An 18127-nucleotide genomic window follows, 5' to 3' on the forward strand; every position below is an offset into this window, starting at 1 on the left:
GCAAAACATAAAGTCTCTAACTCCAATTTAAAGATTTTAGAAGCTGGCAGAGCTTGATAAACAGCAGTACTGTATCACGTAAAAAGACCTAGTGACAAAGGCTGCTAATGAATTTGCATTTCTCCAAGTTCAGGTACTGCTCTGATGTCATCTTCCCACATTGTTTTATCTTTCGGAGATTTTGCTTCATCACATTTGGCCTTTTTTGAGGGAAGCCTGACCCAGTGACCTTGCATTTGCAGATGGGCTGTATTTCATCTAAGTCCTAATATTTCCTTACAAGTGGCCTGTGGGCCTTTCCTTTCCATCCTCTCCCCAGTGGCCAACCTTCAGCAGATGTGGAGCTGAAGATGTGAGCTCTTACTCAGACACAGTATTTCAGCTTCTTTACAGATTCATTTAGCAAGTGTTCATTGGAAGCTTCCCATGTGCCCCAGCAGGACCTGGTCTAGTGGGGGAGGGAATCTCACCTTAAATACCAAACCGTTGGTGCCTCCTCTGCCTCCCCCTAGTCCTAGCCTGGTTGCCAAGCACCGTGCAGGACAGCAGAGTCACAGAGCTGATAAAGATGTGGCCCTTACCCCTGATGCCAGCAGTCCAGTGGGAGACACATAAATGATCCAGTGGGTGTGGTCATTCTTGATTCAAACTGTAGGTTAAGCCACACTACGTTTTTTTCCATTCTCTGTAGCAGACTACATAATGAACTCAAAACAGGAAGAAAAGTAATTTGGATACATGAATGCCTTTAAAATAGCTTGTCGATTTTGCTGGGGAAAAAAAAGATTCAAAAACTCCTATATCAAACTCTTAGAATTAGCCTAGGAAAGACTATTTTAAATGCTGGTTATTTACCAATTGAGTGGAAAAGGAGAACTCTTTTTCATTGTCATGAAAATAATAAATGCAGATGAGCACAGGGTGATGTATGGAAGTGTTGAATCATTCACTGAATTGTACACCTGAAACTAATATTACACTATATGTTAACTAACTAGAATTCAAATAAAAACCTAAAAAATGCAGAAGCAAAGATATATGGACTGTAAGTGGCCTTACCATTGCACTGCTTTGAAAATGCTTTCTTTTATTATTTTTTTAATTTTTTAATATTTATTTTTGAGAGAGAGAGAGAGCATGAGCAGGGGAGGGGCAGAGAGAGAAGGAGATAGAGAATCCAAAGCAGGCTCCAGGCTCTGAGTTGTCCACAGAGCCTGATGCAGGGCTTGAACCCACCAACTGACAGACATGACTTGACACAGTCAGACGCTCAACCAACTGAGCCACTTAGGCACCCCCTGAAAATGCTTTCTTAACGCTAAAATTGTAGTTAGTCACATAGTTCCCTTGGAAAGGGAGAGTTAATTTCTGTTTTGGTTTCTAACTTAGCTTTTTGGGACTCACACTGCAAGATTTCTCTGTGACATCTCTGTCAGATAGGATGCCGGATCTCATCTTTTTTAGTGATGTTAGTTTTGCAACTGAACGTCTGAGCAAGCACGATGCTTCACCTGGCTTACTTTTTCCTCTCTCGTCTTGATAAAGTCTGATTCAGATGGTTTACAAGAGCCATGCAGACTCTCTACTTATTTGCCTCTGTCCAGCCTATGGTGACAATTGGTGCACACACCCAGTACTTAGAAAGGCCATTTAACTAGAATCAAAAAGACAGTAACAACTGTTAACAAGATGTGGAAGAAGGTGTGCACTGTTGGTGGAAATACTAATTGGTATAGCTAATGAGGAAAGCCATGTGGAGGTTCCTCAAAATATTAAAAGTGGAGGGGCACCTGGCTGACTCAGTAGGTGGTGCACGCAACTCTTGGTCTTGGGGTCATGAGTTAGATCCCCACGTGGCATGTAGAGATTACTTAAAACTAAAACCTTACAAAAAATTAAAAATAGAATTATCATATGATCTGGTAATTCCACTACTGGTTATTTGCCCAAAGAAAATGAAAACACTCATTTGAAAAGACATGCGCACCTCTGTGTTTATCGTAGCATCATTTACAGTAGCCAAGATGCAGAAGCAACCCAAGTGTCCATTGATAGATGAATGGGTAAAGATGTGTGTGTGTGTGTGTGTGTGTGTGTGTGGTGGAATATTAGTAAACCATAAAAAGGATCAGATCTTGCTATTTGCAACAATATGGATGGACCAAGAGAGTGTTATGCGAAGTAAATTAAGTCAGACAAAGAAAGACACATACCTTATGATTTCACTTGTATCTGGAATCTAAGAAGCAAAAGAATCAAACAAAAAGCAGAAATGGACCCATAAATACAGAGAACAAACTGGTGGTTGCCACCTGGGAGACAGGAAGGAGATGGGCAAAATGGGTGAAGGTGAGTGGGAGATACCGGCTTCCAGTTATGGAATGAATAAGTTGTGGGGAATGAAAGATACAAATAGGGAATGTAGTCAGTGGTGTTGTAATAGCATTGTGAGGTGACAGATGGCGGCTGCACTTGTGGTGAGCATAGCATAACCTTTAGAGATGTTGAATCACTATATTGTACACCTAAAAGTAATGTAACATTGTGTGTCAACTATACATTAATTGAAAACAAAGGGCAGTTTGGTCAAAACTGTTTCTTATATTAGGGCTATGCTGGCCTTCTCTTGTATTATATATTGTTTTATTTTCAGTCAGTGGACTTTTTAAGATGTAAATAATTTGGAAACAAGTTTCTGTTACATTTTTAAAGATTCTTAATTTTTTCTTAATTGTAGAGCAAAGAGATTGCATTCCAGCTTCATGAGGATTTGATGAAGGTTCTTAATGAACTCTATACGGTAAGCACATAATCTTTCTTCTTTTGAAAGAATCTTTGCTTGGGAATTTTGGTTTGTAGAAACAGTGCTCTGATTCGAATTCATTCCAAGCTAAGGTGTTGATGGATGCTTCTCTGGTTGAAATGTTGATCCAAGTGGATAGATGCACACTACCACGGTCTTATGCTACTCTCTCCGTTGGGGAGACTGTATTCAAGTAAATATGTATATGCAGTTAGCACACTTTAAGAAACTAGAGATTAGATGTCCCTGTAAGATCATGTTTGTAACTAGTTGGATTATATGTGATCTATACGTATATTTAATGCCAGAATATTTTGATTTAAATTGTTGCCATTTTTTAAAAATGCCCATTTATTTATTTTGAGAGAGAACTCGTGAGTGTGAGTGGAGGAGGGGCAGAGAGAGAAGGAAGGAGAATCCCAAGCAGGCTGCATGCTGTCAGCACAGAGTCCAACATAGGGCTTTCTCCCAAGAACGATGAGGTCATGACTTGATACAAAACGAAGAGTCGAACGCTTCACCGACCGAGCCCCTGAGGCATCCCAAGTTGTTACCATTCTTGCATTAGCCATTCCAGGATTTGAGCAATTTAGAGTTGCTTTTATTCTGTTACTTTAATTTTTGTTCCCATTTCAGTTAAATTGTTTGGTTAATGACCTAATATATTAAAATTACTTTTGGGGAGGTATCGGTTTTCCTTCTTGGCAATAATTTCCTTTTTTGAATTTAAATTTTGTTCAGGTTACTGTATATAATTATAAGAAATTAAATAATTTAAAGCTATTTTATTTAAAAAAACAATGAGGTTGCAAGTTGGAGTTACTCATATGTCTGTGTAAAATTTTTTACGCTTAATGATCATTTTTTTTTTTACATGGAATATTAGAAGTTCCTTTATTATTACCTGTTCTTATTAAGCACCAGCTTAATACCACAGAAAATTTCAAATCACCCTTTGGCAATTCATTCTTCCCTCCCCTACCCAAATTCTTGATAAAGAGCTCTTCGAGTGAAGACATGCTCTCTTCTGTCTTCTGTATAAAACTTTATGGGGCCCCTGGGTGGCGCAGTCGGTTAAGCGTCCGACTTCAGCCAGGTCACGATCTCGCGGTCCGGGAGTTTGAGCCCCGCGTCGGGCTCTGGGCTAATGGCTCAGAGCCTGGAGCCTGTTTCCGATTCTGTGTCTCCCTCTCTCTCTGCCCCTCCCCCGTTCATGCTCTGTCTCTCTCTGTCCCAAAAATAAATAAACGTTGAAAAAAAAAATTAAAAAAAAAAAAAAAAAAAAGATAAATAAACGTTAAAAAAATTAAAAAAAAAAAAAAACTTTATGAAATAAAGGCAAATTACCGTGTACCTCTTGTTGTAAAATGCTGCCCAAGGCTGTGGAAAAACTGGGTCTTCCCAGGCTCCTTTTACTCTTCAGGTCCTGAAAGACTCTTGTTCATAAATTGTCTCTTCACAAAGCAAGCCCACCACGTGCTGAGGGTCAAAAACTTTCTCACAAAGTCTCAGCCCAGTCTCTTGTCTCGGCTGCTCCTGTAAGTAGGCCCCTCATCACCTCATCTTCCTGTTTGTTTGCAGATTTGGCATAAATTGCATTAAGTGGAAAATCAGGCTCTCCAGGAATGGGGAAATTAGTGATTCCCAGCAGATACATTACTTTCTCATCTTGGCCTTTGGAGTTGCATTTTTGGAGTTTCTTTAGACACTCAGAAATGTAGAGATTGTATATATCAAGGTTCTATCAGCTTCATTCTTAATGAATTCATTCATTCATTCATTCTTGAGAAACACCTTGGCCTTGAAGTCATAGATGGCTTCATCCACAAATTCTGTATCATTTGTGTCTCCAGGGGCAGGTCATTGGAACTGACTTCTAATAGGCAACAGTGCCGTGTTCCCAATGAGTTTGGTGTCAGGGTCCATGAGGGAAGAGTGGTAAGCCAGCATCTTGGTGGTGCTGGGCTTCAAGCTAGATGAGGAGATTGGGTTTAGCACGCAAAGCTGCTGGTCCGGTGGCCCACATGGGCAATGATCTTTCATTATTAAATAAAAATTCCTTCTGGAGGAAGTCGATGAGTTTTTATTTTATAAGAGAGAATCACATAATGAGAAGTGAATAATATTTGTTCTAGCTATAGATATTTGCATTTTTGCACAAGATTATTTGAATTTTTATTTATAGGCAAATCAAACCTAAAACATTCTTAACACGTTTCTTGATTTACAGGTTCCATTTGTTCTTAAAAAGCCATGTGTGTGAAATACAATTTTGTAAATTGTTTTTAATGCTCCATTGATACTTGCTAATTGAAAGACACTGTAGTTTTAAGCTTTTATAAAGTGAGTGATAGTCTTATAAAATTCGCTTTCCAATTTTTTTGTACATGTGTGATAAATTTGTATTTTTAATAGCACATTTGCTACCCCTGTACTTAGGAATTAAATTGACAATTTCTATTTGTTAGTTCCTCCTTAAGGAACTTTTAACTTTGCTTGCCAAAGCCTCTTTATAAGGTCATATCCTCTAACAAATTCCTGATGAAAGGGAGTTTTTGATGATAAAGGCCATTTATTAGCCCACGCTTTGTGTGATTTGTTAATTTCTGATAACCTAAGTTAGCCAACCATTTCTAGATTTAGAATTCAGAATTTAGATTTAGAGTTTAAAAGGTTAGTGAGCATCATGCCTCTGAACTATCCAAAGAAGAAACTCTGTATCATCTTTCATTGAACTGTTTTAAGATGAGAGCTTTATGACACTTTCCTTGTGGTTCCCATTGCTTGGATGTTGTTTTACCTAGAAATATAAATCATTCTCTAATACTTTAAAAAATAAATCTGCTGGTCGTCACATCATAGACAGGTGCCTGCTGATGATGGTGTGAAACTAGTAGTACTAATCAAAGCAACCATGGCAAAGACAAGCTTAATTGTTGAATAGGAGGAAAACCAGTAGAATGCTGTAAAAATTTTTTTCTCCGTGAAGGATGTGTATGGTGAAATTTCTCCTGGGCTCAGACTGTCAAATGTACTTAGACATTTATCAGACTCTGTGTAGATGAATCAAGTAAGCTGACTCCTCAAAACTCTCATCATTGTCAGTCTGAAAGCCTGAAGGAGCCAGGTTCTAGAAAAGGCCACTGGAGTTTGAATGACCCTGTCAGGGTCGTTTAACCTCTCAAAGTCAGTTAAGGACCTAAGGGGTAGAGGAGATGAGGTTTTAATTAGGTAGTCTGTAGATCACTTTGAACTCTTGTGAAAAAATTTTATCTTAAGCAGAGAGCGTGCTCATCCAAGATCAGAGGTCTCGTTCCATAGGAAAAGACCTTCACATTACTTACACACGCGCACACACACGCATACACACCCACAGTGTTTACTATAAAAGAAGAAGGATGTTTGGTCTCTCCTGCACTTTAAATTCAGATACACAATTTCTGTCTTGTTCTGATAAAACCTATTCATTATACATACTCAGTTTACATTGATAAAGAAAAGGTGAGGAGTGTTTGTACAGTGGGCCAGGAATTGGGGGGAATGTGGTTAAGGGTCCTTGTGCAGCCACTGACTGGTCATGCACAGATGACCTTCTGAGTTGCATCGTGCATGGAATTTTGTACAACTGATGGTATAATAATGATCAGTGAAGCGACAAGTATAAAATACATAGCCTTAAGAAACTGAGGTTGCTGTTTAAGTGCCTTTTCAGACAAATCTTCACTCCTCCCTTTTTTTCATTTCTTGATATTCCCTGGGTGTCAAAAATATTTTGAGAAGTACCTTAACCTCCTTATACCAGCTTAACTTGAAATTACAGCCAACCTTAGTGGTGAGCTGCAGCCTTGTTTGTGGACTTTGATTCCCAACAATATTTCTCCCAGAGGCCTCTTGGTTATTCCAAACATCCTGTGGGAAGAGTTTGTCTTAAATAAAATACAGACACCCAGAAAGAGTAGAAAGAGATGCCTTATGATCATTTATAGCTTAGAATGAACCATGTTTTATCAGATCCTTTGAGTACAGGTTGTGTGCATCGGGCATGAATGCCTGGACTTCTGAGCAGAGAGGGGGCAGAGAGATGGTGCTTTCTGGAAGGGGAGCAAAGGCTTTGAGGACATGGATCTCCTTTTCCATATTTTGTCCTCAATCTTGCCTTTATTTGCAGAAACATGGCTTCAAAATGGCTTTGAGCCTCCATTTGGATTCTTAAACCACCACAAGGGCCAGCCAAAGCAGTCAGGATTAGTTTGGCCTTGAGGAACAGAGATACTCAAAATAATGGTGGAAGCAAATTAGAAGTTTATAATCTCTCTCACATAAAAGAAGTCAGTCCCGAGGTTGGCAGCCTTGTGTTGGCATGGAGGTTACATAAAGCCATCCAAGAATCCGGCTTCTCCTAACCGACTGTTCTGAGAAATCTGATTGTAACCTTAGTCCTTGTATTTACAGTAGTTGCTGGAGCCCCAGCCGTTGCATAGGTGTTCCTGAAATGGAGAAAGGAAACACGAACAGAATGGAGAAAGGAAAAGAGGGCAGGCAGGCCTCCTGTCTCTTAAGGAGAGTTAATGAAAGTCCCATGTGAAATTTTCACGTAATGTTTCATTGGCCAGAACTAAGAACGGGATTCCAGCGGCTGTAGGGAAATCAGGGAGTTACAGCCTTGTAGGTGGCCAGCTCATTGCTAACCAGTTACAGATCAGAGGTTCTGTTTCTTTGAGAGAGGGGGAGAGAGGTTTATAGGTAACTAGCCACACCCTGTCAGTGTAGCTGACATTTACCGCATGCTTAGTAAGAATGTGCTGGTTATTGTGCTAATAAGCACATTACTTGCATTAAGTAATGTGATCCTTATAGCATCTGTCTGAGGTAATTACTATCATTTCCCCCATTTTACAGATAAGGAAACTAAGGCTCAGAGAGGCTTGACCCAGGTTGTGCAGTAAGTAATGGAGTAGAATGTCAAGTCCAGGTCTGGCCTTCTGGTCATTTTATCTCTATTATTGTAGTTTGGGGACAACCATTTTCTAACAAAGATCTCTAAATGTTAACACCTCCCTAACAACACACAGCACTAAGCAGTTTATTACTTGCTCATTTGTACTTTTAGAGTCAGTGGCATTAATGTTGCTTCAACAAAAAGATAGGTAAAAAATTGAACATGTGCCTCAATGGCAACCTGTACTTCTTAGAAGTACTAACTTAAAAAAATCTTTTTTTAACATTTATTTATTTTTGAGAGACCGAGAGAGACAAAGCATGAGCAGGGGAGGGACAGAGAGAGAGAAATACACAGAATCAATCTGAAGCAGGCTCCAGGCTCTGAGCCTGTGGGCACAGAGCCCGATGCGAGGCTCGAACCCACGAACCGTGAGACCATGACCTGAGCCAAAGTCGGACGCTTAACCAGCTGAGCCACCGAGGCACCCCTAGAAGTGTTCGTTTAAATGATCTAACAGATGGATTCGTTGGGCTAAAAAGTGAAAGGGTGAACCAAGATCCTCAGACTCCCTGAGTCTAATCCACTAACTTCCTTTTGCATTTCACAGTTGAAAGAGAACTAAGTAGGTTCTAAAAGCAGGGAGAAGGCTGTGGTAGAACAAAGCAAAAGTGGATTGTACCCGTAGTCAGCAAACATCTGTTTGAATCCAAGCTCACTTAGTCTGGGAATCTGTATTAGCATGGGTTCTTCAGAGAAAGAACTGGTAGAAGGTTTAGAGAGAGAGGAGAGAGATTGAAAAACTGATTATAAGGAATTGACTCATGTGGTACAGAGGCTGAGAAGTCCCATGATTTGCAGACATGAAACAGCAAGCCAGAGAGCGAGGGTATAGTTCTAGTCAACTCTGAAAGTCTGAGAATCAGAAGACCCAATGATAGTGTAAGTTCTAGCCCAAGTTCAAGTCCAAAGAGGATGATTGTGTCTCATCTTGAAGACAGGCAGAGAGAGCAAATTCTCTTTCTCAGCCCTCCTGTAGTATTCAGGTCCTCACCAGATTGGATGAGGCTCACCCACATTGTTATGAAGACTGATTGATTTATTCAGTAAACATTTTTAAAATGCCTACTACATGGGGCTTAACTGGGTGACTCAGTTAAGCATCCAACTTCAGCTCAGGTCATGATCTCATGGTTCGTGAGTTCAAGCCCTGCATCAGGCTTTGTGCTGACAGCTCAGAGCCTGGAATCTGCTTCAGTTTCTGTGTCTCTCTCTTTCTCAAAAATAAACATTAAAAAAAAATTTTTAAATAAAGTGCCTACTCCATTGCCAGGCTCTTTGGGATATACTGGGGATATACAGGTGAGAATAAAAATAAACCACATGCTTCCTATCAAAGCACTTATATTCTGGTGAGGAGAAACAGTAAACAAATGTATAGTATGGCAGGTGTAAGTGCTACGAGGAAAAGTAAGGCTGGGATACACATAAGGCATTCAGAACAACACCTGGAACATAGTAAACACTTAATAAATGTTCCTTATTAGTGTCACCTGGTGGTGTCATCCCCCCCCCCCCCTTCATCGTCAGTGGAGTAGGGATGGAGAGGGGATGGTCCGCCTCTCAGAGGAAATGTGGAGATGGGGGATGATATCAATGGTAATTAGAGATGGTTGTTACAGCTGTATGTATATGTACATATGTATGGTTTTTCCTTATAATAGATATATATTGCTTTGTAGAAGAAAAGAAAAAGGAAGGTAACTTCCCTTAAGAAAACCAGATCAATAGTAGATGTGAACAGGGCTGCCTTTGGATTAGTGGAGAGGTGGAAATGCAAAAAGAGAAGAAAGATGGTGACCGAGAGTCAGAGGGAGCACTCAAACCAAAGTCAATCTTCACCAGTCTGGTAAAGGGCTCACCATAAAACAGGGGGTTAAAGTGTTAAGCCTGTCCCCTAATACCAAATTCACAAAAGGTTATGCTGCAGTTTTCTGTCCTATATTAATATCTCTTTGCTTTGCAGCATTATGCTCAGCATTTTAGAAAACAAAGAGCTTACCGTCCTCAGTAAGCAGATTCTAACAAAGATGAACACAGACGGTCATGATAAATCCACATGAAATTGATTCTTAATTATGTGTAATTGATTATCACACTCCCTATACATCAGTGACACACATGGCTAGCCAGAGTCAAGAGGTAATCCATCCTGAGGTTCCGGTAACATTATGAGGCAAGAACTGAGAAAATGAAGATTTATCCAACCCTTCTTATGAGGCAAGCACGTTACCCCATTCATTTCTTACAGCAGCCCTGTGAGGCAAGTATTCCTAATCCCAGTGTAACAAATGGGAACTGGGGCTCAGAATGATTAGCTGAGGATCACACAGTTAATGAATGCTCCAAAATCTAAACCCAGCTTCAGTCCCCTGGGCCCATCAATTCCCCACCTGACAGCTGCTGTAGGGAAAGATGTGCAGAGCAGGTGGGGGAAGGAAGGGCGGAATGTGATCTAGTAGATAAAACTCATAGGTAGAAGTCACACTGCATGTTCTCATGGACACTGGTAAAAACTCATTTGAGCTTTCCAGACTGTCCATATGGGTTGCAGAATGGGAAACCCAAATGGCCTTGTGCCTAAAGCTTTAATGTTGGGATATGTTCCTTTGGGCGTGCCTCTTTAAGATCTGATCTTTCATTTAGCTTTAATGTTATATGTGTCAACACCACCTGTTCAGCTGTGTGTTCATACACAGTGATTACTGCTAAGTATTCGTTAGCTGATACTCCATTCACCTTTGTTCCTTCTGAACTGTAGTTCCGGTTTGCCTAACAAATTTAAGCAGAGAATGGAAGCTGTGCTAGCACAAACCCAGAGGCCACCAAGCATCTTGTGTGGGATTTGGAAAATGGAGTTGCAAATGCACACAGATATCCACCCTGGCCTTTGCATATCTTCGAACCACTTCTCTCTTTAAAATGTTAAAATACACAACTAATTATTTTTTAGAGCCGATGAGAGGGAAGACACTGTTTATTATTTCAAGCCCTTCCTTGAAAACTCCACCTCAGAGGACTGCTGAGGAAAGCTTTCTTGGCTGGCTTGTGAGCCTCCCACGAACCAGGAGCTAATGCATTCTTCTGTAACAAAGAAACATGCCCAAGGCAAGGTTGAAAAGTCATTCCGAAAGAGCCCAAGATATTTGCCACCACATATCAGAAGATTTTTCTCTGAGCCTCAAAGAGGATATTTATTTATTTATTTATTTATTTATTTATTTATTTATTTATTTATGGCTAAGTATTTATTTTAGCTTGTAGGCATTTTAAGTATTTGAAATATATATATATCCCTGTAGTGAAAATGAAAATTCATTCCTTTGAGACGGACTACAAAGAGGTCTGGGTCTCTGAACAAAACATTGAACAAAGAGAAATAAGGCAGAAAAGATATGTAAAAAGCTCCCAAATTGAAAACCTCTTGGGAGTGCCACATTCTCCATGATTGCCACCTGGAATACTTTTTAAAAAAGCAATCTATTTAGAGATCTTGGGTTGACAAAGTGTGTGTGTATATGCTTCTGCTGGCATTATTAATAGACACTTTGATGGAAGGAAAGAAGGGTGTTGGGATCAAGATGACTGCCAGCTTCTGAATTCTAATCTTGGGGTTGACATAGATTGACTTTGGAGACTAAGTTAGCTAATTTAGCCTGGCTTCATTTTCCTCCCAAAATGATTGGGATTAATAAAATTTCCATTGCATGGATCCCTGAGGACGGCTGTTTGATAAGAACTTTATGTGTAGATGCCTTTAAGGACACCCTGCTAATTAATGAAGCCAAATGCTCCCAGGCGCCTGCTTGGAATTTTCATTTTCTCTCTGAGATTTGAGATTTAGTTATGCTTGGCACTTATGAACTACAAATAAGACTGTCTTCTAAAAGCAGTAAGTGTTATGAAGTGGCCAAAAAAAAAGAATGTGTTATACCAGGGTGCCTAGGTGGCTCAGTCGGTTAAGCGCTGACTTTGGCTCAGGTCATGATCTTGCAGTTCATGGGTTCCGGCCCCACATTGCGCTCTGTGCTAACGGCAGGAGCCTGCTTTGGATTCTTTATCTCCCTCTCTGCCCCTCCCCCTTCTCATGCTCTGTCATTCTATCAAAAATAAAATAAAAACATTAAAAATTTTTTTAAAAAGAATGTGTTATACTGAGAATCCTTCTGAAAGAGTGTTTTATTTAAAAATTTTTTTTCTTTTTTTTTCAACGTTTATTTTATTTATTTTTGGGACAGAGAGAGACAGAGCATGAACGGGGGAGGGGCAGAGAGAGAGGGAGACACAGAATCAGAAACAGCCTCCAGGCTCTGAGCCATCAGCCCAGAGCCTGACGCGGGGCTCCAACTCCTGGACCTCGAGATCGTGACCTGGCTGAAGTCGGACGCTTAACCGACTGCGCCACCCAGGCGCCCCATGAGTGTTTTATTTAAACAATTACATTCTGAAATACAGTATTACGACTTCTAAGCAGTTACAGTGCTTAGTAACTAACATCTTAATCAGACTGTCAGAAAGCTTCCTTGGACAGATTAAGGCCTCTCACCTTCCTTCTTTGTTCTTCCCCCTACCCGGCACCTTTTTTTTTTTTTTTTTTGTAATAAATGCAATGAGAAGTACATATTAGATTTGAGGCACAGGGTATGTGTCAAATTTCAACCCATTTTTCATTGGAAGAAAAGGATTCTACATCAGTCTTTTCCATTTTAGTTGATGCTGGAATTCTCAAGATTATAGGGCTTTCATTTTATGATTCCAAGTGTCTTGTGTCCTCAGTTTAAATATTTAACGTACTAAACCTTATAACTTAAATGTCTAACACACACGTGTAATGTTGTAGCCGCGGTGTTGGGGTGCAAGAGCTTCTGGCTCTGGGGGTCCTAGAAGACCAGAGTCAGCCACTTGCCACTAACAAAATCAAAAGACTGAGAGACTGAGAGGTGGTGAAACAAGAAAGGAATTTATTTCAGTGCGGCCAACACCTGGAAGATGGCGGACTGACCTCTCAAAGCCTGTTTCCAAAGTGCCCAGAGTTTACATAAGGTTTACATAAGGAAAATGTGGGGCAGAGGTGGGTGGGTATGTGCAGTGGGCAGTGAGGGTCAAATCCATCCTTGCCTTGGGGTCGATCACCGGTAGGGTCTTGCTGGCTCAGGGCAGCCCTTATTGCTTGAGGGGATGGTTTCACTTCCCATCAGGGAATGCTGTGCTCTTAGGGCCTTCCACCTAAGCCAAGAGGCTGGTTGGAAAGAAGAACCCAGCTAGCAAGTTGGAGGTCAAAATGAAAGCAGCTGAAGTCCTCTTGCAATGTTGAAGACATGTGAAACATTTTCCTGAAAAGAATTAAGTATCTAATATTGCAGGAGACTTTGAAATTCTCATAAATTCTTTGGCCTTTCATTTTACATCTGCTTTCCCCCTCATCATTGCCAACTACTTTAAACTTCCCCCTTTTCACTTCTGCCACTGTGCCCAGGGTGGCCCTGGTTAATAAGTATTCCAGTGCCAACTCTTGGGTATTTTTTTCAGGAGATTGAACTTGTATTTCACTCCCTCTAAAGACTGTATGAAAACCCCTTTTGAAACAAGGGCTTTCTGCATGACCTTCTCCATCACTGACTCTGTTGACTTACTGGGCAAGGATTAAGTCTCTTTGCAGCTCCGTTTCTTTGATCCATAAAACAAAGACCATCCCTCTGCACTCAGCCTCTCAGGTATGAGAATAAACAAGTGAGCATCAGTGGGGCTGAGGCCATTGTGGACTTAAAGGATGTGAAAGAAAGGTGTTTCATTAATTGTAATAGCATCCATTAAGCACTTACGGTGTGTCACTTATCACTGCAAGTGTTTGACATGTACTCATTCGTTTTATCTCCACGATAGCCTTACAGGTCCTATTCTTATTTCCAATTAGAGGCAAGGAAACATGCTAAAAGGCAAAACGTAGATTTGAACCCAGGCGTTCTGGTGCCTGAGTTTAACCATTTATACTGGTGAGAGATGGAATGGGCGGTCTTTTAAGACCACACTCTCCTTCCTCAGACAGTGGCATGGATGCTTAGCAAATATGTGGAGGAGGGCTGTGACCTGTAACGTCCTAGGATTTATGGAGTTATTCGACATTTGTCCCAAGTCTTAGGGCCTATTCCCTGTCTCTAAATCCGTTAAAGGGAAAGCGCTAAAAGCGTTGTTGCCTTTTGCTCTAAAGTTATTATATAGGATCATCTCTACGGGGCCTTTCAACAAATACAGAAGTCCTGGAAATGCATTGATGATAAGCATGCCGCCCTGTCACCGATGAGCTAGACTAGGGAGATAGTTCCATATATGGCGTTGGACGCTGGACTAGATAGAGACGGGACTTCACAGCTCTGTGCAAAGCCCAGAGTCACTCTGGGAGCTTCCTGGAGACCATGACACCTGTTTTTAGTGATAAGGGAAGGGTGGGGAGGGTGTTCCAAAAAGCATTTAGCACATGAGTGAAGCACAGATGTGTGAAGCCACAGTTGCCTGTGCAGAGAACTCCATGCACTTGAATATTACCAGAGTATTAGCAATCATCGAGGTAAAAATAAAAGGAGTTAGTAAGTTGGACTTCTTAAAAAATCCCCTGCCCTTACCACACTCCTTTTACCCCACTACACATGAAGTACTTGAGAGATAAGAAAGGAAAATATCCTTAGTAAAATCAGAATTTCTTAAATAAAGTGACATTCATTTCGTGGTAGAAATCTCTGATAATTGTGAAGTAGGCAGATACTATACCACATTAATTGCTCTCATGAAAAATTACTCTTAGGCAGTAATGAACCGGTATCAATCAATAGAGAATAAAATGTAATTGGATTTCTAGTAATAGAATGTAAGGGAATCAAATAGGACAAGGCCTATTTGTGGTACATAGTAGGGGGCTCAAGAAATGTTTGCTGAACGTGACTGTTCATCGAGAGTTCATAAACAAAACCAATAACCCCTGTCTATGACTCAAAGACTTAAATTAGAAACTGCCTCTAGTGACTGCTACAGCAGAGCTAGGCGAGATTAAGATTAATAAATACAGGTCACTCTTGTTACAAATAGAAACATTTTCTTTTTAATAAGCCATAAAATAATTTATCTTCTTTAGGATAAATTTGTCATTTTTTATTAAAAGTTTTTATTAAAGCAGCACAATCTTGTGAAAATAATCATTTATATTGCCACTTTAAGATTACCGTTAAATTTAGCATTTTGAAAAAGATGACTAATGCTCTGCTTTAACTTAAAAATTATAATCAAAAATGAAAGCTTGTGGCAAATCTGTGTATCACCCCCACACCTATGAAAGAGTTCTCGGGTTTTCCTCCTTGGTGAGCACTTGATGATTGATCACGAATCAGCTTGGGAGCTAATTAAAGTCACTACAGTGATAGATATCCTGGTATAAGGTTCATCAGTATAATGGTGTGTTAGACTATGTGGGCATTGTTCATTTCTAGATGTTTTCTGTGCAACAGAGCAGATGACTTACAGCCTCAGAACCCAGGAGGAATCTTACATTCTCAGCATAGCATGGTATACTGCTTGCCTCAGATCAACAGAAGGAGAAGAAAATAATTAGTATAATTTGTTGTCACACCGGCTTTTCCTTTTGGTTAAAATGTATCTGCTATTTACCTGGACACTGAAAAAAGTCAATTCCTCTAGCTGCTGAGAAGTATTTTATATACATACACACACACTCAAATCATAAATTCTTTTGACATTTAGTTGTCACAAGGTGAATACCCGAAATCGTGAACTCACAGAATTTTAGAGTTGGAGAAGGCTTGGGGGATCCTGTGGTCCAGTCGCCCCTTTCACAAAAGGTGAGAAAGCTGTAGGCCAGCGGAGATGAGTGGTCTTGCCAGCGGGTCACGCTGGTGGGCATGGCAGCTTGAGGGCTCACCCCCTTGGAAATCTAAGACGTGAGTGCCCCTTCCCCTAACAGGGGCTCTGGAAGCTAGAGAGGAAAACAGTTTCCAACAGAAAACAAAAACATGAATGACAGTATGGATTCTGTTTTCATCTAGAGTGCTAAATGCCATCCTGTATCACTTCTCTGACCTTCATCAAATACTCTCCTCTTAGAGGGATATATTAAAATCCTTTTGGAAAGAAGACTTCTAGTTACATGATCAGTTTTTCCTTCTGTGATTTGGACTCCAGTGTGCACTTTTTCTCTCATTCCACACTTATCAAGGTGTTGGAGAGGTTCAGTTTGATCATCCCCCTAATTTTGGTTATGTAGGGAGACCTCATGTTGTCAGCTCTAATAGGTGAGACCTGCACTGAGGGTCAGAAGGGCCGAGGTCACAGAGCTGTTTTGTAGCAAAGCTAAGACCAAAAGCCAGATTTTTTGGATTTCATAGACCTAAGCTCTTCATTGAAATAGTGCTCTATATAATTACTCCTGAAACAAAATCTTCAACATGACACTGAACGTAATAGAATTATTTTTTAAACATTTTCATTAGCCATAGTTCCTCCCTTTGCATATATGTATTCTCTCTTTTTCCTTTTGTTTATCCTCTGCATTTCTCTTGCCCTGTCTTTTGGTCGGTTGGCAGTCCCTAGCCCGCAGGGTCCAGAGTCCCAGACAATGCCTTTTGTTCAAAGAATTTGTTTGGATTATAAGTATAATTTGATGATAAATTCAGACTGGTGTACTGATTTCATTTCACTGGAGCCACAGCATACCCAAGTTTTCCTTGATAAAAAAAAAAAAAAAAAACAGCATCTCAGGGCGCCTGGGTGGCTCAGTCGGTTAAGTGTGCAACTCTTAATTTCAGCTTAGGTCATGGTCTCATGGTTGTGCAGTCGAGACCTGCATGGCGCACTGAGCATAGAGCCTGCTTAAGATTCTTCCCCTCTCCTTCCACCCCTCCCCACCTTGCGCATGAACACTCTCCCTCTCTCTCAGAAAAAAAAAAAGACAGCATCTCATACTATTTAATTGTTGATCTTGATTTATTTGCTCATTCTAGAGTTTTGCTAAAATTCTTAACATATACATACATAAATGGAAATATCGTCAATTTCCTTCCCTTTACCTCTATCAGAATGATAATCTTTCCAGTCTGGAGAAATAATTACATGTTTTTACAATAGTCTGTGATGGGGCACCTGGGTGGCTCAGTCAGTTAAGCGTCTGACTTCAGCTCACGTCATGATCTCATGGTTAATGGGTTGGAGCTCCCGCGTCGGGCTCTGTGCTGACAGCTCAGAGCCTGGAGCCTGCTTTGGATTCTGTGTCTCCTTCTCCTTCTGCCCCTCCCCCCCATCTATCTGTCTGTCTGTCTGTCTCTCTCTCTCCCTTTCTTTCTCTCAAAACTACATTTAAAAAAACATGAAAATAACCTGTGATAATTTTTTTCAAGCATCAGTAACTGATATTTACTATGCACTTATTATAAGTCATGCTTTTTGTGCTCTTTGCATGTGTAAACATGTTTAATATTTCCAACTACCCTACACGTGCAGTGAGTAAGAATGTTAGGCTGGTTTTACAGTGAGGAAGGGTTAAGTTACTTCCCCAAGATCACATAGTAAATTAAGTGCAGGAGCAGGATGCAAACCCAGGCAGTCTGTTCTGTGAGTCTGAGCTCTAACCATCAGCATACTCTGTCTCAAAGTGAGTTCTCCCTGTTATTTTGCAAATATAATTGAATTTTGTAAATTCTGCTTTCATAGACCCGTGGAGAAGCATATCAGCCTAGAAAGAGGAGATGATTTGTAAGAGTTCATCATCCTGACCATCTTACAGATCACTCAGTACCTCAGAGATCAGCAACTTTTCCAGCCCTGATGCCACGAATAAGAAGAAAAACACAGTGACAAAGAGCTCAGTCAGTTTAGTGTCTGACTCTTGATTTTGGCTAAGGTCATGATCTCATGGTTCCTGAGTTCAAGCCCCACATTGGGCTCCATGCTGACAGTGCAGAGCCTTCTTGGGATATTCATTCATTCTCTCTCTCTCTCTTTCTCTCTCTCTCTTTTCTCTCTCTCTCTCTCTCTCTCTCTCCCTCTCTCTCCACCCTCTCCCCACCCCCCTTCTCTCTCTGCCCCTCCCCACTCACACACTTTCCCTAAATAAATAAATAAATAAACTTTAAAAAAGTGACAAGTGTCACTCATAGGACTTAAGTGAGAGGTAGAGGTTGAGGGTAGGAAATAAGAGATCCATTGTAGGTATTGACTGAGTAGCATTAATATAGAGGTTTGGCTTCAACTGTCTTTACATTCTTCTTTTCTTTGTTTTGTTTTTTTAATTAAAAAACTTTTTTTAAGGTTTATTCATTTTTCAG

General features: G+C 40.4%; 1 protein-coding gene and 1 pseudogene across 3 annotated transcripts in view; one reads left to right on the forward strand and one right to left on the reverse strand.

Annotated features, from left to right (window-relative positions):
- The window catches only part of SRGAP1 (SLIT-ROBO Rho GTPase activating protein 1), a 287997-nt gene that overhangs the window by 166950 nt on the left and 102920 nt on the right, over window positions 1-18127 (forward strand). For all 3 annotated transcript variants that reach the window (XM_045464974.1, XM_045464975.1, XM_045464976.1), the window contains exon 4: window positions 2738-2800. In XM_045464974.1, coding sequence (XP_045320930.1) covers window positions 2738-2800 — 63 coding nt within the window. The remainder of the gene's footprint in view (window positions 1-2737; window positions 2801-18127) is intronic.
- LOC123591148 lies at window positions 4140-4804 on the reverse strand (annotated as a pseudogene).

This window comes from Leopardus geoffroyi, chromosome B4, assembly GCF_018350155.1.
Source record: "Leopardus geoffroyi isolate Oge1 chromosome B4, O.geoffroyi_Oge1_pat1.0, whole genome shotgun sequence".
NCBI classification, from domain to species: domain Eukaryota; kingdom Metazoa; phylum Chordata; class Mammalia; order Carnivora; family Felidae; genus Leopardus; species Leopardus geoffroyi.